The sequence below is a fragment of the Chanos chanos genome, chromosome 1 (assembly GCF_902362185.1).
Source record: "Chanos chanos chromosome 1, fChaCha1.1, whole genome shotgun sequence".
In the NCBI taxonomy this organism is placed as follows: domain Eukaryota; kingdom Metazoa; phylum Chordata; class Actinopteri; order Gonorynchiformes; family Chanidae; genus Chanos; species Chanos chanos.
The window spans coordinates 37643880-37667053 of record NC_044495.1 but is presented as its reverse complement, the minus strand read 5'-3'; the positions used below and the strand labels follow the sequence as shown (position 1 = coordinate 37667053).

At 42.7% G+C, this 23174-nt stretch overlaps 1 protein-coding gene across 1 annotated transcript in view; it reads left to right on the top strand.

The window, feature by feature from the left end:
- Positions 1-22600, top strand: part of LOC115822738 (A-kinase anchoring protein 13) — a 66377-nt gene extending 43777 nt beyond the window's left edge. The window contains exons 16-38 of the mRNA XM_030786659.1: positions 1708-1750; positions 1905-2019; positions 4532-4694; positions 7933-8000; positions 8223-8289; positions 8511-8658; positions 8792-8904; positions 9283-9429; positions 10049-10302; positions 10582-10707; positions 10943-11060; positions 11731-11982; positions 12280-12356; positions 12960-13141; positions 13311-13393; positions 13746-13937; positions 14955-15110; positions 15235-15305; positions 16083-16127; positions 16550-16600; positions 17030-17509; positions 18527-18863; positions 19395-22600. Of these exons, the coding sequence (XP_030642519.1) occupies positions 1708-1750; positions 1905-2019; positions 4532-4694; positions 7933-8000; positions 8223-8289; positions 8511-8658; positions 8792-8904; positions 9283-9429; positions 10049-10302; positions 10582-10707; positions 10943-11060; positions 11731-11982; positions 12280-12356; positions 12960-13141; positions 13311-13393; positions 13746-13937; positions 14955-15110; positions 15235-15305; positions 16083-16127; positions 16550-16600; positions 17030-17509; positions 18527-18863; positions 19395-19453 (3347 nt within the window). The 3' untranslated portion in view covers positions 19454-22600. The remainder of the gene's footprint in view (positions 1-1707; positions 1751-1904; positions 2020-4531; positions 4695-7932; positions 8001-8222; positions 8290-8510; positions 8659-8791; positions 8905-9282; positions 9430-10048; positions 10303-10581; positions 10708-10942; positions 11061-11730; positions 11983-12279; positions 12357-12959; positions 13142-13310; positions 13394-13745; positions 13938-14954; positions 15111-15234; positions 15306-16082; positions 16128-16549; positions 16601-17029; positions 17510-18526; positions 18864-19394) is intronic.
- Positions 22601-23174: the final 574 nt, after the last annotated feature.

Below are 23174 nucleotides of genomic sequence, written 5' to 3'. Positions count from 1 at the left end.
TTTGGTTCTCTTTAGATAGTACTAAATCAAAATTAAAAAAAACAACCAGACTCTTAAGAATGTTTTTATTTCTGTACCCCCGCAAATACTTGAAAACACACGGTGGCCATTTAGACTTACCTGAATCGACTGCATATGAACCAGTATTAATAAGAATTCGTTCACTACCACAGAAAGAAGGGGTTGAGCAGACTCGTTCACCATCTGTTATCCTCATCTGCTTTTCTCCTGGTGGAACGTCCAGAGCTCCCACCCAGAAATTGACGTATTATTTCTCATTATTGGTTTCTAAAGGAGACTTGAGAATTGACTTTTTGGTAAATGTAGACCGCTACTCAAGTAACCTTTTTCCCAGATATATGAGGTTTCACCCGTAGATATTGAGGTCCTCCTGACGAACTTTCCGCCTTTTTTTTTTTTCCTCCCTCCGTTTCTTTCCGTTGGCTATGCCGTCCTTCGTCTTAAAGTTGTTCAGATCCACATAAACACGTTTCAAAGGACTCCCTTTCGACTTCGCAGCTGCTGAGAGAGAGAGAATTGCCTTTAGAAGATTTCATTGCTGACTGCCCACTCAGCCCCTCTGCGAGTTATAAGACCGACTAGCACATTTTTTTAATACAAAGAGAAAAATAAAACCCAAGCTCTCGCTATGCATAGTGATTAAATATAAATTGCACTTGGCAGAGCTAGTTTAGCATGTTATTTGAAATGGCTTAGAGACCAGTGGGGGGCTTCTGAACATTCCTTTAAAAAAAACCCAAAAAAACCTAATGTTAGATATTAAAAGATGGTTGATATAAGCCTTGATTCAAAGATCTGTTGTCCAGTCAAAAGAGCTCTACTGAACCACTGTTGTTCATGCACATGACCAGTGTGCAGAATGAGCTCAGTTCTGGGTCAGATAGCACTGAGTGTGGTGTGAAAAACATGTGGTCATGGCTCATTCATACAGTTGTATAGATTGTTGTATAGAATGACTCTGAGTTTTCTTATGCCCTGTCACATGTTGCATCAACCAAATTTTTTGCCGGTAAATTTCTGAAACTCCTCAGGCTCAAGTTCAAGTTAACCTTTAATTTTTGGACTGTGGTGTAGAACTATTGTACTTACTGTATGACATGCCAAAGTTCTGCCAAAAATACCATAATACATCACATTCCGTGTACAGTGATACTGAAATATGTGTACCATGGTAAAATTTTATGTGGCCTCAATTGCTAAATTTTTGCACCTACCTATAAAATGACAAATAAAAAAAACACTGTAAAAGTCACAACTTCATATGTACTACATCAAAAGGCTCCATGTTTACCTGATACCGTTTTACTTCACATCCTTTAGAAATGAAAATCAGTTTCTCAATGAGTTTTTTGTCATATAGTTTGAAGCTTCCTTCCAAAGTAGTGTTTGCATGTAAAATGAGGTTTCCTGTTAATTGTTTGTTTTAGTGGCGATAACAGCATGACTCACATCCATAAAAACAGACTGAAAAATGTTTTGATGAGGAATTCCTTAGCAATTCAGTGACCTTATGTCTGTACTCTGAAATCAGCTCTAATGTTCTGTCTTCATGCACAAAGGTCTTTAGAATGTCTGAAGAATGTCTGACTGAGTGTTTTGTTATTATGGTATATTATATTGGATCCACTCAGAACCATGTCAGTAATACTTGTTTTCCATTGGCTGATGACCTCTGTTTCGTTTCAGGGTTGAGCTCTTTCTCAGGTACCTCAGGATCCGTAGAGTACAGGTAAGACCCCCTGCTCTACCGCACTCTTAGGGCCAGGCCTACACAGGAACCTTAGACACCATGGATAGAGTGTCTTCACTGCTTAAAGCTCTCTCTCTCTCTGTGTCTCTGTGTCCCTCTCTCTGTGTGTCTTTCTTTTTTTTTCCTTTCTCAGCATATCTGAGGAGGATCCAGGGCCACTGAGGAGCGACAGCGAGGGGAGAACAGGGGGAACAAAAGTGAGCCGCACCTTCAGCTACCTCAGGAGCAAGATGAGCAAAAAGAACAAGGTCAGTTGGCCTGATTCACGCCTCAGCTCCTCCCACAAGACAACCATACTCAGGGTGTGCACGTCACTCTTGAGCCAAAGCTGAATCTTCTTGTTTTTCCTAACTCTGAAAATTTACCTTGCCCTCCCCAGAGCCTCGGAACTGTAATGTGATATTGCAGCATGGGTAAAAATTTAGCGTCTTATTGGGCTCCATTGAACCCAGCTAGGTCTTCAGTAAGCTTTGACAGAGCATGGTTTGTCAGACTTAACCCAGTGCATACATTCTGGAGATTTCTGTGTTTGTAGGGCCTGTGTTGATAGACCTTTGTGCTGCTTGTGCTGTGATGAGGGGAAAAAAAAGATGGGTCATGTTGTCACGACAACCATCAATATTTACTTTTTTTTCTTTTTTCAATCTTCTGAACCAAAGCTTTTGCCATAATGCTATGTGTGTTTTGAGGTTTCATATACTTGGCTTTACTCGGTGGTCAATTCTCTGTTTTCCCCACATCACTTACAAAACAGGCAGAAGGTTGGCGGTGGTGTTTTGCTCTCAATCTGACAGGTTGTGTGCAGCAGAGAGGCAAATGGTGTATGTCAGCAGTAGGGAAGTTGTGCAGGAAGTCGAGAGCGCAGTGCGGTCGCTTTTTGCATCGCAGTTTCCAGAGCTTCTCCGCTTCTGAACATCAACCAAAAAAAAAAACACAGAAAACAACTAAAAAAAAAAAAAAAGTCACAGCCCCGTGACATCATGGATTTGCAGAACGGTGTGGTTTGTTTGTAACCTGTGAATGCAGAAAAATGTTACCTCCTCTAAACTCAGAACATCCGCTTAAACTTGTCGGTTGTCGGTCTATTAAACCATTAGTGTGACTTTAGACTTTAGTGTGACCTGATGTGAGATCAGATCAAGAGTATAACACAAGAAACTGAACGAGTCAAGCTCGAGGGGGAAGTACCTTAAGAAACGGAAGGTGCTGCATCTTTAAGCTGTACCAGAATAAGAGAGAAACAGAGAGAGAGAGAGAGAGAAAGAGAGAGACGCGAGACACTTTACTGCTACACCCACTGCGACTTCACTTCCTGTAGTTCGTATTCAGTCACCGGTGTTGTGGGAATGGCCGACTGTTTGTAAATCACGACTCCAGCGCGGGGGCCAGTGCACCGTCGGCGGCTGTTTGCCCCCTTGTTAGACAGCCATGTCCATGCTGTGTCGGAGGTTTCTGCCCCAGGGCCGGTCCTTGAAGCTGCGGGGCCCTGCGGAGGGGCTGGGGGAGGTAGGTCTTTTCACTTGGCTTCAGGGTTGGCACATATGTGGAGAGTGTAAAGATAAAGAAAGAAGACTCTTTGTTGGTCAGCTTTGGAAAGTTTAGTACGTAGCCTTGCTGTGAAAATGTTCTCTGGAGCTGTGTCTTCAGTTGTTCCTTTTTCCCCCCCCACTTTTTCTGGATTCCTTGTCTCATGGCAGTTGTTTGGACTTCCTGTTTGCATGTAGAACAGTTTTCCCCATGTTGTGTTAGTAAAGTTGGGATAAGTGACCTGAAAGTAGTCGAGCATGTGATATCTGACCTGTGAAGCCTTGTGTAAGTTCGCAGAATCACAGAAACCCTTGGTCTTGTTCAGGAACTTTAAAAAAAAAAAAAAAAACTCGCTGTGTACAAACACCAAATGCTATGAAATGACTTCTTTTTAACATGTCTGAAGATGTGTTGCAAGACCTTTGTCGTAAGACCATAACGAGTGGTGGGAAGCTAACTTAGTAACTTAGGGGGGGTTAGGCTGTTGAATGAGAAAATGACACTTGTGTGTGGTGGCACGCAAGCGTGCACTGTTAAAAGGCTTGTATTTTCTCCAATTATGAAACAGCGTTTTGTGTTTCAAACAAATATCTGCTTGGATTACTGAATGATTTGTCCTCTACTTTAGATAGAGAGGAAACTTGTCTGAAAATAGCAGAAGGTTTGAACTCCCTCCTTTGTGTTCAGTATTACTCATGAATCAGAAGTGTGTTACTGCTTATAATCTAAACTGTGAAAGCACATTATATTGTGTTGTGTCGTATTGCGATTTCTTTCTTGAATATTTTCAAGATTTTCCGGTGCATTCATATTATGAAAACCATCCAGTCCAGTGGATACAGGACGAAGGTCTCCTTGTAAACTTCACCTGAAATTATGGGTTCTTTAACCAGTGGAAATGTCCACTTGGATGGATTCCGTTGGTTGACCTGTTGACGTTGGAAGTGCATAAAGAATTTGACTCGGTCAGTTTTAATTGCACGTTGGTGCCAAGGGTTCTGGGGTAATTGGAGGTCTAACGCACTTAAACCTGGCAACCTGCCAGACAATCTTAACTGTGGGAGGACCGATTGAACCCTGCAGCTCAGAATCAGAGAGACAGAGTGGTAGACAGTGAGTAAAAGTCAGAAGAAGAAAGAGACGGAGAGGCACTGAGTGGGAGTGATAGAGACCGATATCTGTTCTGACATTGTCTTCTTTCACTTTACCCATTCATCCTGTCTTTCTTCTCAGGAGAAGGACAAAGAGAAAAACAAAGACAAGGAGCGAGACGCCAAGGAGAAGGAGAAGAGAGCCTCCAATGGGCACCTCTTCAGCGCCGTGACTGTGGCCCCCGGGGGTCCCTGTCATCAATGCAACAAACCCATCAACACTAAAGATGCCTTCATGTGCACCAGTAAGATTTTTGTTTTTTTTTTCTCTCTCTTCCTCCTCCACTGCGCTCAGTTCAGAAAGCACCACTTCCTCCCTGGAGACACTGACTCTGCCCCTTTACCATGGTGGTGGGGGGGGTGGGGTGGGGGGGGGCACTCACATGATCAGTGGCTAAGGCAAATAAGTACATATTTAGACTGGAGATAGTTCTGGTTTTGTGACTGGTCTGAAGATAGTTTATGAGATTGATGTTGGATGTTCTCACTGGTCCGTTCTGATTTCTACTTCTCAATGCCTCGCCTCTTCTTCTTTTTCTTTTTTTTCCCCCTTCAGTTTTCATGCACAATACACCATCTTCAAAGACGAAAAAGATGAAATGCTAGATTTTGCATGAAAGTTCCAGAGCTTTCTGTGTGAACTGTGCTGTTTAGGTGGATGATGCAGTCAGTTCTTGGTCACTGGCCTTTTGTGTGAAAGTTCCTCCTTCAGTCACAGCTGCTGGTTGGCCATGCATCAGAGGGTCTATTTAAAGAGCTTTTTCACTTGTCTTTTTACAGATCAGACCATAGGTTACGTTAAAAGTTATAGACTGATTTTTGTGATTAAAAAAATTCACAACTGCAATTACAGCAACAACAGTAGCAACCCTAATAACGACAAAAACAAAAGCTAGTGTAAAACCAGGGCATTCAGAGGCATTTACATTTTTGAAGGCATCAAGAGCATGCCTTTGCTTTCTCACAGAACTTTAGTTTTTATGTAAGCAAACAGACGTGGTAAGTTTGCTATAACGGTCATTGTGACTAATGATGGACTTGTATAGCAGCGATAGATGAGAGCATTTCCCATGAGCTTAGGAAAAGTCTTTGTTTGTTTTCAGTCTAGGAGAAAAGGAGTTCATGTAGTGTCTCTCTCTCTCTCTCTCTCTCTCTCTCTCTCTCTCTCTCTCTCTCTCTCTCTCTCTCTCTCTCTCTCTCTGTGTGTGTGTGTGTGTGAGAGAGAAAGAGAGATTAGCCAGGGGGAACGGGGGTGGGGGGTGCTGGGGAGGTGGCGGTATGCCCAGTTCAGACTCCTCAGTCTTTCACAGAGTTGCATCACCCTTCCCCTCCGCCCTGCCACAGCTGGTGCAGCCGTAGCACAGTGCTGCATGGAGCAGTGCACTGTATGCATGGCAACATCCTGTCAGCTTCTTACTTCTTTTCTTTTCTTTTTTTTTTAACCTCCGTTCACCCCTCGTCTTCTCTCCTTCCCTCTCTTCTGTCCTCCTCCCCCTCACACAAGTTCTCAGAACACTCTGTCGTCGAGTTCCCATAAGTGACTTACACGTTCTCCACACACTTTTGGTGTTCTTTTTTTTTTTTTTGGGTTTGTTGGCTTTTTGTTTGTGTTAATTGTGTCATCAGATTATGTTTCCAAAACGCAGAAAATGAGCAACAACAACAACAAAAAAAGACCACACACCTCTACCAGTTCACATTTCACCGTAGCATTTCTTTCCCGATTTAGTCTCGAAGTTTTCTAATTCACTATTAGGGCCCTAATTAGGGAAAAATTCCATAACATTCATATCACATACCATAATTATTACTCTTTCATCTGAAACTCACTCTTCATCTTGACCTAAAACTCCTTCCACATCTCCTCGTAATAGAATTGAATTGGTGGAGAGAGATAGTTATAGTCTTATAAGATATGGCAGTAGAACATTTGCCAGACAAGTCTTGATCTGTTTAGCCTCACTTCATAATGTCTTTGTGTTCTTATGCTGCATTTCCATAATGTTTATTGAGGACTTGTGACTGTTTGTGTGTGTGTGTGTGTGTGTGTGTGTGTGTGTTGTAAGGTAGACAGGAGTAAGCTACTGCAGTAAATGTGTTCATGTGTAGTCATTAGAGACATCTCTAAGAAAGTGGATCCATGTGTGTTCTCTGCCGCTGACCCATTTCCACACATCTGCTCTCCCCATGCCTTTTCCTAACGGAGAAATCTCTAAAAAAAAAAAAAAAAAAAAAGAAAGAAAGAAAAAGAGTGTGTGTGTGTGGGGGGTGGGGGTGGAGGGTGGGGAGGTTGAATGGGGCTGACTGTAGGTACTGAGGACTGGGCTCTCCTCTGTGTGTGATACACCCAGGGTAGTGATTAAAGCAGTTATTAAAGACAGCATAATTATACACACCCCAGAGTTGTGTCTCAAACCAGACTTTAAAACAAATCATTCAGAAGAGGAGGGGAATGGGGAGGTGCTGTGAACAAACAGGCATTGTCCTCCTCCTGCATGCAGAATGATATGTGTGTGTGTCTGTGTGTGTGTGTGTGTGTGTGTGTGTGTGTGTGTATGCGTGTGTATGTGTATGTGTATGTGTATGTGTGTGTTTATGCGTGTGTGTTTGTGTGTGTGTGTGTTTGTGTGTGTGTTGTCAGTGTTTGGTGAAGGGGAGATGAGTGGAGGAGTGTAAATTTGAAGTGAACTGAGTCTTTGCTGCGGTACAATGGCACTGTACTGTATAGACATAGACTGCTTTTGTCTGTGCTCTGTTTGCTTTAGCTTTGAAAGAGCCCTTGATCCTCCTCTGAGTGTGTAGAGGATAATGGGTGTGTTTGCGTGTGCGTGTGTGTGTGTTGATATGTGTGTTTGACAATGAAAGCGCAGCCATTTGGAAAGGGTGTAAAAAGGTAGAGACCAGAAGTAGTTATTCAGTACATCAGCAAACTTATATGTGCACTTATATATTTTTGTTGTTGTTGTTTGTTTTCCTTAATTGGATGTAAACCTTTTCTGTGTGGTGAGATGTGACTGTTTACCCAGTGATATTGATCAAGCAGGAACAACTGAGATAGATTCCAGATTTCAAAGGTTTGTAGATTTTTTTTTTTTTTTTTTTTGTTTTATTTTTTTGTTTTTTGTCCAGTTCGTTTTAGGTGACTCTGTGTGTTTGAAGCGTGAGCGAAGTTTGACTTGCTCAGAGCCTAGATGTGAGAGTCAAGTGCGTGCGTGCGTGCGTGCGTGTGTGTGTGTGTGTGTTTCAGTCGAAAAAGGGCTGAACTGAAGCCCTGAGTTATAGACTCCTGAGCTGTCAGACAGTTAGGAGATGAGATGGCCAAGGCGCTAACTGCCGTCACACCACACTTTCTCTCTTGTGACAGAAACTGTCCTTTCTTAATCTTCTCCTAACTCTTTGAATCTTTTTTGGAGGGGCTGCATCCAAAAAGATTTGAAATCATTTTCAAATCACCTCTACTCCATTCCATTCCTTTTGTTTCAGATTGCAATTCGCAAGTTCATAAAGGATGTAGAGAGAATCTTCCTGTGTGTGCCAAAGTTAAAATGAAGGTAAGTTAACTACTCTATTTGTTGCATCCCTTTTACATGCACTTGCACACAAATGCGTAAGAGAGTATTGCTTATGTAGTATTAATATAACAGAGCTGATAAGGCTATGTATAGTTTACTGAGAAACTGGAAGGTTACGCATTAGTGTGTGTCTGTGTGTGTGTGTGTGTGCCTTTATATCGTACTTCTGTTGGTCTGAATTTTATCTCTTTTCATTCACAGCAACAGAGGCAGCAGCAGTCAGTTCCAGATTTTTCTCCAGTGCCCAGTGTGACCATGAGAAGCAAAAGTGAGTCTTTCATCTTTGATCTTAACATCCAATCCTAGATATTAATGCCAGTCCTTAATTAATTAATCTCAAAAATGAATTTCGGTCATATTATTTTGTGGTGTAGTTTGAGTGACAGTACAGCTCCATGCATTTGGTTTCATCTTTCTCCGTCTTTGCGTTTTTTTTTTTGTTGTTGTTGTTGTTTTTGTGTGTGTGTGCGTGTGTGTGTGTGTGGTTAGCCATCCCGGCACGGGAGCGACCGTGGTCGACCGTGTCTATCCCGGACGAACAGCCAGCCCCCCTTGTCCCCCTGGGACCCCGCAGGAGCACCGGTCTTATCTTCAACAGTAACCTGTCCAAAAGCGTCTCCATTAGCAACATAGCAGGGTAAGTCGCAAAGCTCAGCGCTTAACGCTTTTCACCCGCAGCCTGGTTTCATGTACCAACTTGTAGTTAATGCTCTGTCTTTCTCTCTCTTTTTTTTCTTCTTTCTTTTCTCTCCCTGTGTCAACCTGCACAGGCCCCTGTTTGATGAAATGCCACTGAAAGTTCCCAAGTACCTCTCCCAGTCCACAGACTCTTTACACAAGACTAGCAAAGTCAACGAGTCCACAGAGTCCCTTACTGATGAAGGTGAGCTTCTTAAGAAACTCACCGCAGAACCTGGGCTTGGTCTTGTTCTTCAACAAGTTCCACTGCTGTTACTGAATCGCCTTTTGGACTTACAGCACAAAGAATGGACTTGACTTAGGCTGGATTCAGATGATATTTTGTAAAAAATCACAACATATAGATCATCATCTGGATCCTGTAATAGTAACATTTGAAGCTGTTCATTGGTCTTCACCAAGATGATGATCTTATATAATTACAGTAACTGAGTAAATAATGATCAACAGTATTGACACTCTCTTTTAATCACACACATGAAACATCAGAGTTGGACAGTTTTGTTTATTTGTGTGTGTGTGTGTGTGTGTGTGTGTGTGTGTGTGTGTGTGTGTGTATCAGGGACAGAGATGATGGATAGTCAGCTGATGGGTGAGTTTGAGGCGGATGCTAAAGAACTAGAGGCTGATTCATGGAGTTTCACCGTGGACAAGAAGTACCTGAAGCAACTCAAGAAAGATGTTGTCAAAAGACAAGACGTCATCTATGGTAAGAATCTCCTTCTATGGTAAACTGTTTCTCTCCGCTTTCAATTGAAACCAGCAAGAGTAAAAGCAATGACGAATTTGCGTCGGCAAGAAGACATGCTGCAACAGCATGAAGATTCGATTTTGGTGGATGAGAGAAGATTTCAAAGAGATCCTTACGTGTCTCTTATTTTAGCGTGAAATTGAACACACTAGCTCACTTCCTCTTTCAGTTCCTCTTGGTTACTTTGTGCAGAGTGCAGTGTTCTGTAAATTTCATCTCTTGGTATCTGCAAGACTGTTTCATTTTGCTGCACACCAGTACTAACACACATCAAACGCTTGGCAATAAATAAGTGATCTGAATCAGGCATGTTTGTATGTGATTGCATTCAACATGTACAATCTTAATTGTAGAAATTCTTGCCTGTATTTTGTATTTACAGATCTGATCCATATACTGTTATTATTATCACTATGACATAAACGAAAAAAAAAGGAATCAACCAATGCAGTGAAAACTGTATTGGCTTCCGTCGACGTGTCATTTGTTGTGATTTGTCAGTCAACCATATTACACACGTGTCAGCCAGTCGTCTGATGGTAAAGTAATGTTATTTTCCTTTGCCCCACCCCCACAGAGCTGATTCAGACAGAGATGCACCACGTGAGAACCTTAAAGATAATGTCTGATGTGTATAGTAAAGGTTTACTGAAAGAGGTACAACTAGAAGCACAGACAGTAGAGAGAGTGTTCCCTATGATGGACGATCTGTTGGACCTACACACTCACTTCTTTTCCCGCATGCTGGAGAGGAAGAGAGAGGCTTCCTCCCAGAGCTGCGGGGAAGGTGGCTTCATCATTCGAAAAATCGGTGATGTTCTGGTCTCCCAGGTGAGTGAGAATGAACGAAACAGTGAGAAAATTTCATTAAACAAGGTTTAAGAAACAACAGATGTTCCTCTATGGAAAGTTAAATGAAGACAATACAAAGAACAGAAACATCAAGCACTTAGATTTAAAGCACATTTAACGATACTTTAACTTACTATGGTGGTTAACTTGCAATACATTGTGGGGATACTGCTTTTTAAGTTCCTGTTTTTGTCTTTGCTGAGGTTTTTTTTTTTCTTCTTGTCACTCATTTTAATTTCTCTGAATGCAACCCTTCAGTTCTCTGAATCTAACGCTGAGCGTATGAAGAAAGTCTATGGCAAATTCTGCAGTCGACACAGTGAAGCAGTCAACTTCTACAAGGAGCTCCACACCAAAGACAAACGCTTCCAAGCTTTCATCAAGGTAGCTTTTGTCTCTCAAATCACAGTGCCACAGGTGTCCACCAGATGGCACTGTCCAAAGCTTTTTCCCCTCCTAAAAATTTCTCTCTTTTTTTTTCCTTTTTCAACAAAGCAAAACTTTCATTTTTTTGGCCAAGAAGCTGTACTAATTCTCTTTCTTTTCGTATATCCACACTGACGGTAGTCCTAATTCAGACTGTGTGGTCTAAACTCCTCCATCTGGTTTTGTTGTGCAGAAAAAGATGAGCAGCACGATTGTTCGAAGGCTCAGCATTCCTGAGTGCATCCTCTTAGTCACACAGCGCATCACCAAGTACCCTGTCCTCTTACAGAGGATCCTGGAGCATACGAAAGGTAAAACCACACTCGCACACCACCACTTAAACGCGCGCACACACACAAACTCGCACACCACCACTCAAACACACACACACACACAAACTCGCACACCACCACTCGAACACACACATGCAGAGTGAGAGTGAGAGAGAGTGAGAACTTACTGGCCCATTCACCAAGTTCTCAAGCCAGTGTAGATCGGAAAGAAACTGTTAAGTAATTTGCGTCTGTTTCTTAGCGCCAAGTTAAGCGAAAGTCTTTGCCTAATAAATATTTCCAGTGCAGAATCTCAATCCAAACACCACCTCTTCAGCTGTTTGACTAGGTTTAGTCTCTGTGTGTCAAATTGGCCCCAGAATCCAGGGGTGAAATAAAAACACTGCATAGCTGAGGCTGCTGGGTACAGTAACGTGTATGTGTCTGAGTAAATGAACAGGCCTGGTCTGCTTGGTTGGTGTTGACAAACTGAACAAGGACAGATGCCAGATTCAGCTGCCATCATTTCCATTTTAGTCTTGCTTACTCAGCCGCCGATCTGAAAAATTGATATGCCAGACTGAAATGAAGTGGACCTCGATTCTGTATGGTGTCTCTCAAATTAGGTTTTCACAGGAAGAACCGACCAGCTGTAACTCATTTATGTCTCGTGTGTGTGTGTGCTTGTGTGTGTGTGTGTGTTTCCCAGATAACGAGGAGGACCACAAAGACTTGGCACTGGCTCTGAGGCTAGTCAAAGAGTTGATAGCTGGCGTGGACAACAAGGTGAACGAGTACGAGAAGAAACGGCGGCTGAAGGAGGTGTACAGCCGAACGGACAGCAAATCCATCATGCGCATGAAGAGCGGACAGATGTTTGCCAGGGAGGACCTGATCCGAGGTCGGAAACTGATCCACGACGGCCCGTTACAACTGAAGAACTCGGCGGGAAGACTGAAGGGTGAGTAATTCCGCATCTGAGTCTCTCCCCTCGGAACCGTGGACGTCTGGCCTGGCATAACCACACTCTCAATTTACACATTTCAACCTCAGCATCCAAAGCGTCTGGTCAACTCATCCGCCCCAGAATAGCTCTGAGCAGCCAGTTTTCACTGGTGCCCGTCAGCAGCTTCCACACAAAGACTGTTTGGCCAAATGATGTATTAGTTAGCTGTCTTTTTGTGTGTGTCTGTTTAAAATAGTCTTAAGTGTTACATTTCTTTCTTAACTCATTCTCTGTCTACCTTTCTTTCTCCAGATGTTCAAGCCATGCTGCTGTCTGATGTCTTTGTGTTCCTGCAGGAGAAAGACCAAAAATATGTTTTTGCCTCACTGGTATGTTTAAGAAATAAGATTGTCTCTTATGTGTGCTCACGCACACACTTAGGCATACACACACACTCAGGCATGCACAGGCACACACACACACACACACATACACACAGAGTATCACACAGCATTTCCAACACTGTCCTCCAATTGCATGACCTCGTTGTTTAGCAAGGCTGTGCAGTGTTGTGTAACGGGTTGTGACTGGTGTAAAAGGAAGTTGGAACGGTGACCGTGTGAAGCTCATGGCAGATTATAGCCGTGCAAACACAGCCGCGGCTCCGTTTAGCTGTTATGCCAATCTTTTCCAGGACTCGCTAGAGTGACTTTCCTTGCAAAAGCATTTTAATGTTGTTATTGTGACCTCACCCTTCCTCACCCCTCCCTTTAAATCCCTCACTCTCTCCTTTTTTTTTTTAACCTCTTTTGTTTCTCATTTTCTCCATCCCTGTACTCCTCACGCTTTCTCTTCATTCTCTTGCTTTCTCTTCATTCATTTATCCTCTCATTCTCCACCTGCCACCTCTCTCTCTTTTTCTCTTTGTCTCTGTCTCTCCCCTCTCTCTACCTCTCTCTTTCTCTCTCTCTCTCTTTCTCTCCTCACTGTAGGACCAGCGCTCCACGGTGATCTCCCTGCAGAAGCTGATCGTTAGGGAGGTGGCCAATGAGGAGCGAGGGCTCTTCCTGATCACGGCTGGCAGCGAGAAGCCTGAGATGGTGGAGGTACACGCCAGTTCCAAAGAGGAGAGGAACACCTGGATGCAGCTCCTCCAGGATGCCATGCACTTAATGTAAGGAGAGAAAGAGAGAGGGATGACATTGCAAAGGAGGAATGGAAAGACTAGGACTTATCTTATTTGTCTCTGTCGCTCCATCCGTCCGTCTGTGGTGGAGACGTATCTATGTATCTGGGCTCTTATTGATCTGGATAAATTGTAATTGCCTCTCCTCCCTCCCCAGGGAGAAAGACGATGACGAAGGCATTCCGAGCGAAACAGAAGAGGATAAGAGGTTACAGGAGAGCAAAGCCAAAGAGTTGAGAGGTACACAGCAGACATCCCGCTCTCGACCCATTAACTCACTGGCACAACAGCGTTTTCCATAGACAAACTTTTTCCGCTCACTGCTTACTGAACGTAATCCCTCAGACTTACACAGATCCATTCCAGTGGTTCTGCCAGAGGTATTATGAATGATTCATAGCCATCTGAATGTGACGAATACATAATGCAGGTTTTTTTGCGGGAAATCACTGTTATGTAAAATGCCTGAAAGAGGTGGACCTATCCAAACAATTGTCAATGAAGTGCCACAGTTCAGTATCCAAGACAAAGAAAGACATTGTCGTTAAGTAGATGGACAGGCGTTTGACTGGTTCCCTTTCCGTCTTATCAGACCAGCTTCATAAGAAGGACGAGCAGATCCTGGCTTTGCTGGAAGAGAAAGTGAAACTCTTTAGAGATCTGTGTCACTGCGGAACCCCAGAAGAAGGTTCCCCCACAGGCCTGAGGAGCAGGATGCTCTTTAGGGCTACGCCTGATGACATCACCAAAGGCGAGCCAATCATGAAAGACGCGCTGAAGGAAGGTGAGACATAATCCCCCCCTTCCCCCCCCCAATAAAGAGACTTGAGCCACAGGTTCTCGAAACTGAGCCGGAAACCCCAGACTTACCCAAGAGTTTTCTTGCTAAAGAGATCCTCTCTCTCTCTCTCTATTAGCTGTCCCATTATTAGCCGTCCAGATTATGACAACATCTCAAAGAGCCATTCTGTTTAACTGAAGAGCAGTTTTACCACATGGTTCTCTAAACAGGCTGTCTTCCTTAACCACCATTCAGCACTCCCTCCGCTATCGCTGCCCTTACGTCTGAATCGTGCCCCTTCAGTTATTATAATACAAGTCATCCGAATAGCTCAAACAAAGGAAAAAAAAAGGGAAAAAAACGCTGACCTGTCAGCATTGGAATGAGCTGAATTGAGTTCCAAACTGCTGAAATGCCAAATTGTTCCCATAAAGCTTTGATGATGGATGATGCTTGTCATTGCTCATAGTGAAATCTTGGTATTCATTTGGAAGATGTAGACATGGCTTGAATCAAAGCGTAGATGTAATAGGATTCTGGCGGGCAGAGAAAGCTAATGGATTGCTTTAATGTTGGACTGGCTGAGTACTGCACAGTGCCTATTGATCTTACTCTACAATTCTTTTTCTCTCAGTCTCCATCAGTAACCTGGTCAGTGTGTGTGTGTGTGTGTGTGTGTGAGTGTACATGTATGCATGCTCACACATGTGAATTCCTGTCCTGGTTGCAACAGGAGTATCTCTGTGATCTATTTACTTACTCATTTTCTTCTGTGTTTTTGCGTGTGTGTGTTTATGCGTGTGTATGTGTGTGTGTGTGTATGGTTGTGTGCATGTGGTTGTGTGTCTGTGTGTTTATGCGTGTGTGTGTGTATGGTTGTGTGCATGTGGTTGTGTGTCTGTGTGTTTTTGCATGTGTGTGTTTATGCATGTGTGTTTGTGTATGCGTGTGTGTCTGTGTGTGTGTGTGTGTATGGTTGTGTGTGTGTGTGTGTGTGTGTGTGTGTGCGCGTGCGTGCAGTGGAGACGTTACAGGAGCTGGTGAGTGGCAGTTTGGGCAGGGCAGTGGGCCAGCAGGTGTGCCCAGCGGGCGACAGCTCCAGTGTGAGTGTGTGTCTGCCCCGGCGGGCGGAGACCTTCGGTGGCTTTGACAGTCATCAGATGAGCATGGTTAAAAGTAAGCAGACTGGTCTATGCTGGTATGAGTGTGTTACCATGTGTCTGCATCCATGTATAATATGTATGTTGTGCCCTTAGAGAGCAGTCATGTAACATCACTCTTATGATCTTAATCCCCACAGACGGAGACAAAGAGGAGACTGAGGATCCAGCAGATCTGCGCAGGACTGAGTCAGACAGCATGCTCAAAAAGGTGCGTGCGTGCGTGCGTGTGCGTGTGCGTGTGCGTGTGCGTGTGCGTGCGCGTGTGCGTGCGCGTGCGCGTGCGCGTGCGTGCGTGTGTATGTATACATGCACGTAGAGTCTGTGTGAAAGTTCTTGGCTCAGATAGGAAGTTAAAGAGGGTGTGTGTGTATATTTGTTTAGCTGTCAGTGCTAAGAGTGTGACCAATGAGATTTGTTGACTTTGGTCCTTGTAAATATCTTTGGGTAAATATCATTCTGGGTGAAGGCCTATAAAATATATGCCCCATGTCTTCCTATATCACTTACCCAGCTCACATTCATATACACTGTGAATGTAGCTCCCATAAAGGCCTTAGTTATCAGAGGAGAAGAGTACAGTCTTTATCAGTTGAAAACACACAACTGGTTATAGAGGAAGTCTCTCTTTATCTCACACACACACACACACACACACACACATTTTCTTACACATATGCATACATTCACACAACCACACACGCACACACATATTCTTTGTACTTGTTTATGCCTCCATTTACTACTATTCATTGCCATAACACACAGAGAACACTAGACCAGAGTGAAAGAAAGGCGCAGTCATTAATGGCAGCAGGTTATGTGTGGGCATAAAACCTGTAATCTAGGCTAACGCTGTCATTTCCAGCAGCTGCTCTCAGGCTTTTCCCGCAGGAAAGGGAGGTGCAAACACAACATGATTAAAGCAAGCATACCACACCCTTTCCATCCACCTACCTAACCCTGCAACTGCACTTTTTGTCCACAGGGGGGCAATGCCAACCTCTTACTGCTGCTTAAAAGGAACAGTGAGGTAGGTTATAAAACACAGAGTTCCCTTTCCAACACACCCTGCTGTGGACGCTATACACAGTGGGTAGCAGTTACACCTAGTTAGATCACTGTGGTCTCTCACCAGTCCTGTCTCAAGTTATGTTTTAAGTTTGTGTGTGTGTGTCTGTGTGTCTGTGTCTGTGTGTGTGTGTGTGTGTGCGCGCGCGCGCGCGTGTCTTGAGGAATGAAATAGAAGGGGTCTATTCCGCAACAGATTATTGAGTGAACAGTTCCAAATGACAGCCAGAGTTTTGATTGACAAACTTGACAGAACGATGATAGCATCTGAATACACTGAGCCCATCTCAAACAAGTTTCAGACAAATAAGTGTGTATAGCCTTAATCTCTCTCTCTGTCTCTGTCTCTCTGTCTCTGTCTCTCTCTCTCTCTCTCTCTAACAGCAGGTCCTTCAGGGCGTCACTCGTCTTCACGACTTGCTCAACGTGCTGCAGGTGAGCTGACAGCTTCCTCACTCCTCCCCTCTTTTCTTTTGCTTTTCTTTTCTTTTCTTCACACCGCTCCACTCGTTTATTGCCTGCGGCTGGATTGCAGCGGTTACGTGAGCTTGGCACAGAGTAAAAAGGCAATGCAGAGATGAGCTTTAGAAGCCAAGCTTTTAACTCAGGCCCAGCCTCCCTAATCCTTTGGAGATTTTTTTCCCCCTCCTAGATTAATACCGTGTGTACCTGAGGTCAAACCCAGAGTAAAAGGCAGATGACTGGAACACATTATAGATCAAAGCAGCCTAGATTCTCAGCATGATACATTTTTATCTGTTAACAATGGAATTCGAGTATAAATTTATATATATATATATATATATATATATATATATATATGGATATGTTTGGGCTCACTGTCTCTTTCTCTCTGTGATACAGGGTGTAGTGATACAACAGGACACTTTTATCGAGGATCAAAGGCAGGCACTTAGTGAACGTCCGCCATCACGCCACCCCTCTGTCTCCTCCTCCACCTCCTCTTCCTCCTCATTCTCCTCGTCCTCGTCCTCTCGGCCCAACTCCCTGATCGAGCAGGAGAAACAGCGCAGCTTGGAGAAGCAGAGACAGGAGGCGGCCTCCCTCCAGCGTCAGCAGGCTGCCCACGCCGAGGAGAGGAGGCGCAGGGAGCGGGAGTGGGAGGCGAAGGAGCGAGGGCTGGCCGAGAAGGAGGCACGGGTACGGGAGCAGCAGGACGAGACGCAAAAAGGCTTCAGGCTGTTGGAGGAGGAGAAACAGGAGCTGCAGAGACGGAAAGAGGAGTACCAGCGTGACCTGGCCCGACTCAGAGACAGCCAGAAGAAACTAGAGAGAGACCGTGAACAGTTACAACGGGAGGTAGAGCAGTTGCGACACACGGAGGTAAAAACTCCCGATTCTCACTTAGGCCTTTTCCCAAGCTCAGATGTACTCCATGGTCTTCAAAAACAGTTTGAATAATGGTCTCCACTGAACGTACTTTTTAATTCAGTTCTGATTCTGAAACTCACCATAATGTTTCAGCCCAAATAATTTGACATACTGGTCAGCTAGTGTTTTTTTGTTTTTGTTTTTGAATTTATTTTCCAGTAGTTAGTTGTTTCATCAGTGAGCAGATTTTTTCTTTTTAACTTTTCACAATTACACGTGATATTCCGCTTTGATTTGACTTCTCAAAAAAAATAAGTCACTATTATAATCATAAAGACAATTGTCATTGTATTAAGTCACTATTATAATCATAAAGACAGTGGTCATTGTATTAAGTCACTATTATAATCATAAAGACATGGTCATTGTATTAAGTCTCTGTTATAATCATAAAGACAGTGGTCATTGTATTAAGTCACTATTATAATCATAAAGACAGTGGTCATTGTATTAAGTCACTATTATAATCATAAAGACAGTGGTCATTGTATTAAGTCTCTATTATAATCATAAAGACATGGTCATTGTATTCAGTCACTATTATAATCATAAAGACAGTGGTCATCGTATTCAGTCACTATTATAATCATAAAGACAGTGGTCATCGTATTAAGTCTCCATTATAATCATGAAGACAGTGGTCCTTGTATTAAGTCACTATTATAATCATAAAGACATGGTCATTGTATTAAGTCTCTATCATAATCATAAAGACAGTGGTCATCGTATTCAGTCACTATTATAATCATAAAGACAGTGGTCCTTGTATTACGTCACTATTATAATAATAAAGACAGTGGTCATTGTATTAAGTTGATTGCAAGCATACTTTGTTAGTGTTTTATTTAAAAGAAAATAAACTGAACTGAGACATTTTAGTTGCCTTATAAATGAACTGTGTTCGTAAACCCAGAGAGATTTTTCTATGTTGATCTTTCATTAACGGTAATATCCTCCTCCTCGTTTTAGGAGCAGACACAGAGGATGTACAGGACCTCCTCCACCACCTCGGAGGACTCCCTAAAGTTTCAGAGCTCCGGGTCGTTGGACCGGGACCCCAGCGAGGTGGAGTTGTCTTCCTCGCCTTTAACCAAAGAGTTCATGTTCCGCAAGGCCTCCAAACACAAAGGGAAGAACCTGAACCCCTTTTCTGCCTCCTCCTCCTCCTCGGCCTCCGGCCCGTGTGATCCACAGGGGACGGAGGCTCAGAGCCAGATCCCCAACCGCCTGCTGCAGCTGGCCAAACCCAAGGACAAGAAGGACAAGAGGAAGAAGAAGAACAAGGGCCAACAGAGCCAAGCAGCAGGTACCAAGTCATACCCCCTCCCCCATGCCAGCATGCCCAGTGCCACCACCGCTGTCAGTGAAGACTGCAGCATGAGGGCCTGGGATTTTTAATATAGATGTAGGATGCAAACAGACAGCAGACCAGCACAGGGTGCAAAGAGGATGTTTTTTTTTTTTTAATTATTATTATTATTAATTGTTTATTATTTTTAATCATTATTTGTCATATTTTAAATCTTAATTGAGAAGCTGACTGAGGAATGGATTTAGATTAAAATGAGTATTTCATTGTATTTATGTTATTAAAGACACACACACACACACACGAGCTCTGATGATTCTCCGACATGAAGTATTTCTAGCGGGTCTTTCTTTAGCGTTGTATCTTAATCCTTTCTTCACAGACCAGAGGAAAACATCCAGGGTTGTGAGCCCTGGAGACCAAACACTGTTCCCAGCAGAAGCTGAGACTTATCCTTTTATTATAGTGGGGTTTTTTTTCTGTTGACTGGGTAATACCGTGCTCATGATCTCTTGTTTATGTTTGCAGACAAGCAGAGCACCGTGGTCCCTGGGCCTACTACAGATGGAGAGATATTCTTCTGTTGATCCACTCCTTCTTCTTTGGCCTCTCCCCCAGCAAACCCACCATGCACTCTCTACACACACTTGTGGTCTTTTGGGGGTGGGAGGTGGAAGGAGGGGGGGGGGGGGCCTGTCATGCCTGGACAGGAAGCTAAAAGTGGATGTTTCCTGTGACCCGATTGCGGCTGACTACATGCCGTACACCCATGCTCACGGTGGCAGGAGTGCAGTCTGGGACTTTGTGGGAGCATGATGACATTTGATTGGATAATGAGCGGTCATCTGAAGAATGACTCTGAAAAATATGTGTGGAATAGCTTCAGAAGGAGAAAAGAACACATATGGAGACTTTATTTTTTTTTAACGCTTGACTTTTTCTTCATAAAGAAGTGAAAGAAGGTGCTCTCTCTCACACACACACACACACACTCAAAAAAGAGAAAAAAAACCCCATCTTCTGCAGAACACGGCTTGAATGCTCTTTCTGTCACTGAGGGAAATCTCATTGGTAAACATACTAACAGTGAGTGTCAAATCTGAAGTGAACACATGCTGTTTTCGACAGAAGAGACCCACTCCACCTTGCCCCCCCCCCCCACCCACCCTTTCCTCCTGTTCCATACCTCTCATGTTTCTCTCTGTCCTGCTCCAGTGGATTTAGTACTGAGTCTATTAGAAATTAAATCCCAGTGTCTACAATGACCTTTCTCTCAATACTGTCAAGGATAGGAGAGCATAATCTATGTTGTGGTGCAAAGCATGGGATCTAGTGTAGCTTCGCTAATCAAAGGTACTGGCATTTGAGTTTGGGAACGGTCCACGCTGTACAAAACCTGAATGGCGAGAACGTATTTCAGTGTTTCTTATTGTTTTAATGTGCGTTTATCTCCAGTCTTGTCAAGTGGCTTTGAACCAGTGTTTTAGCAAAACACAACACAAGCATCAAACCAAGGTCCTTCAACAAGTGACAGGAAAAAGAGAATCGGTTTTGTAGTCAGCGTGGTCACAGACTGTCCTCCATCCTGCGTAGTAGTGGAGATGTAAAATTAAAATGCGAAATAGTTATTACTCGCGTCAGTAAGACATTCTACACGGACGTGTAGAAGGAGTGGGGGAGGGAGACAGTTTGTTTAAGTTGGTCAATGGTTGCAGACGGCAGAAAGAGACGGTAGACAGAAGAGATGGAAATAGTAAGATGATGAGAGAGTGAGATGCAGGATTATTCAGGGGAAGTTAACCTGAGGGACTCAAAGACACTCATGCAATTTACATTTTGTTTTCCTTCCCCTGTTTGATTTCACAAAATGACTGAAAAACAAAAATACCTGAGAACTCATTTATGGCTCTTTATACTGAAGGAAACCTAACTCATGGTTATTGGTTCATCTCCTTTTTCTAAATGCCTCACATGCGACCATGCTAGTCCATTTGTCATTTAAACTCAATGTCATTTTTCAACAACATGGTTGTTTTTGTTTTATTTTATTTTATTTTTTGAGCACTTTATAAAAGTACAGTGAGATACAAAGTGGAAATACTTCCTGCTTTAAGATGAGTGACAATCAATCAGTCAATTCCACGAGACTGAAAATGCTTCTTCCCTGTAAAGGAAAAGAAAAAAGAAAGGAAAGAAAGAGAAGTTGTTTCCATTGTAGTAACTTTTGGTTGTACCAGTTGAATGTTATGTAAATTGATTCAACCAAACTCAAAGCTAGCTTTGGCATAAGCTTTTCATAATGCTTCTATCTGATACTGTCATGTCAGTATTTTTGCCTTTCGTTATGAAAAAAAATGATATTGTTGCTTCTTTATCAACAGATGAGGGAATCATCATTCTCAGGATTTATGAGTGATGATAATCATAAAATTAGCGGAAAGCTATGTTGAATGTAACTAGTTTGATTTTCGTGTTGTATCATAAAAAATACACACAAAAAAAAAAGCCAAGCCAATTTTTTCTCATATGAATTTGACTGACTGGTGTGTGCACTGAAGGCCAGATTTAGCTACTAAAACTATATGTACATTTTTTTTTAGTAATCATACATCAGTAATCAGTAACGTTGCGTGACTGGTGCGTTGGAAAAAAAAAAAAACCCTGGACCAACCGTTAGCTTTGTTTCTAGTTTCGCTCAAATTTTCTAAAAATGTTTGCACATGCTTAAGACTTTAGTAAAGCAGGCCCAAAAGAGCAAGAAAGAAAAAAAAACTTGTGACCATGTTGCTAAAATTATCGTTTGCCTGCGGGCCAGGCCCTAATTTTTATAAAGATACAAGGAAAAAAAAGTAGGACTGTTTAGTAGCATGAATGAAATATGAATTTAAGTTCATTCACATATCCCTGTATTTAAAGCTATTTTTCTCCCTTATTGACAGTCTGACGAACCAGCAGTCTTTTTGCCTCCTTAATGATGCAGAAAGAAAATGTTCCAGGATTTCTTTTGTTGATTTATTCCCCTGTCACTCTCTCTGCCTTTGATTCATATGTACATGAGGCAGTTGGAGACATGCTTTATTAGCTGTCGTTATTTTCTGCTGATGAGTGGAATATAAGCAGAAAGCAAAGCCAGCAATATCCTCTTCATGGTCCTACAGACTCGCACACAAAGGGTGCTAAACTGGCATGGCTTGCATTGGCCGTCAGAGGGCGCTGTGGAGACGATTGTAAGTCGCTGCCATCAGGACACCGCATAAACAGCTCAAAAATCTTCTTTGTTTCTCTTGAACGATTCTTTCTAAGGTGTTCCAGGTGATACACATGGGTCACGTTCCCAGGGCTACGCATGAATGTAGGACATGGTTTTATGTGCAGATGAATTACCGTCGTGTCCTTTGATTGCTGAAGAAATTGAATCTTAGGAAAGGTGATTGTATGTTGCGGTATGGTTCATGCGTTTTGCACCTTGCCGTAGGGAACTGTGATTCCTCACCACCTCTGCTACCGTTCAGGGACTTAAAAAAAAAAAAAAAAACACCTGAAAAAGTTACGCTTCCCTCGACGTTCAGAATATAAATGCAAGTTTAATTAAGTGAATTTTTATTCATGAATTGAGGATTATATTGAAAAACAAGTAATGTTGGGGCAGCAAATGCACTAGACAATAACCCGTCATTACCGTAACAGTGAGGGCAGTCATATTAAAGGGTTGTTACTTAAAAAAAAAAAAAAAATAGGTACCGTTTTAATTTCGTACTTAATTTTGTATAAAGAAGGGCAAAACAACCATTTGTAAATATCTGTAATGTAAATGAAACTGTAAAAGTATTAATTGTGTTTTGTGGTTTTGATTTAAGCTTTTTTTATAACAAGCTTTATTTATCAGCCTTCTCCCTGTTTTGGAGATATGAAATGTAAATTCAAAACTTTTCTCTTAATAAATAACTGTTATTGTATGTGAAGTGGTTGTTGTGATGGTTGTCATTTGCCTCCCGACTGGAATGGATCTTACCATTATATAATAGGCCTAGTTGTGGACCCCACTTATATCAAGTTTCTAAGCTATTGGACGTGTGTAATTGACAGGTTGATGGCAGCTGTGCGGACACAGTGAGTGGTTTATCAAACCACCTGTTGCTACTTTTTCTCTTGCTGCCCTTTCCGTTTTGAAGTTATTTTTTTAGTCGCGTGGCGCCGTTTGGATTACTCTCTTTTAGTCATAAAGTGGAGAAGGACTTTTGTTTTCAACCTTTTTTGTTCTTCTCTTTGGGCTATCTTACGGTAACGCCATGGCGTGAGCATTGGACA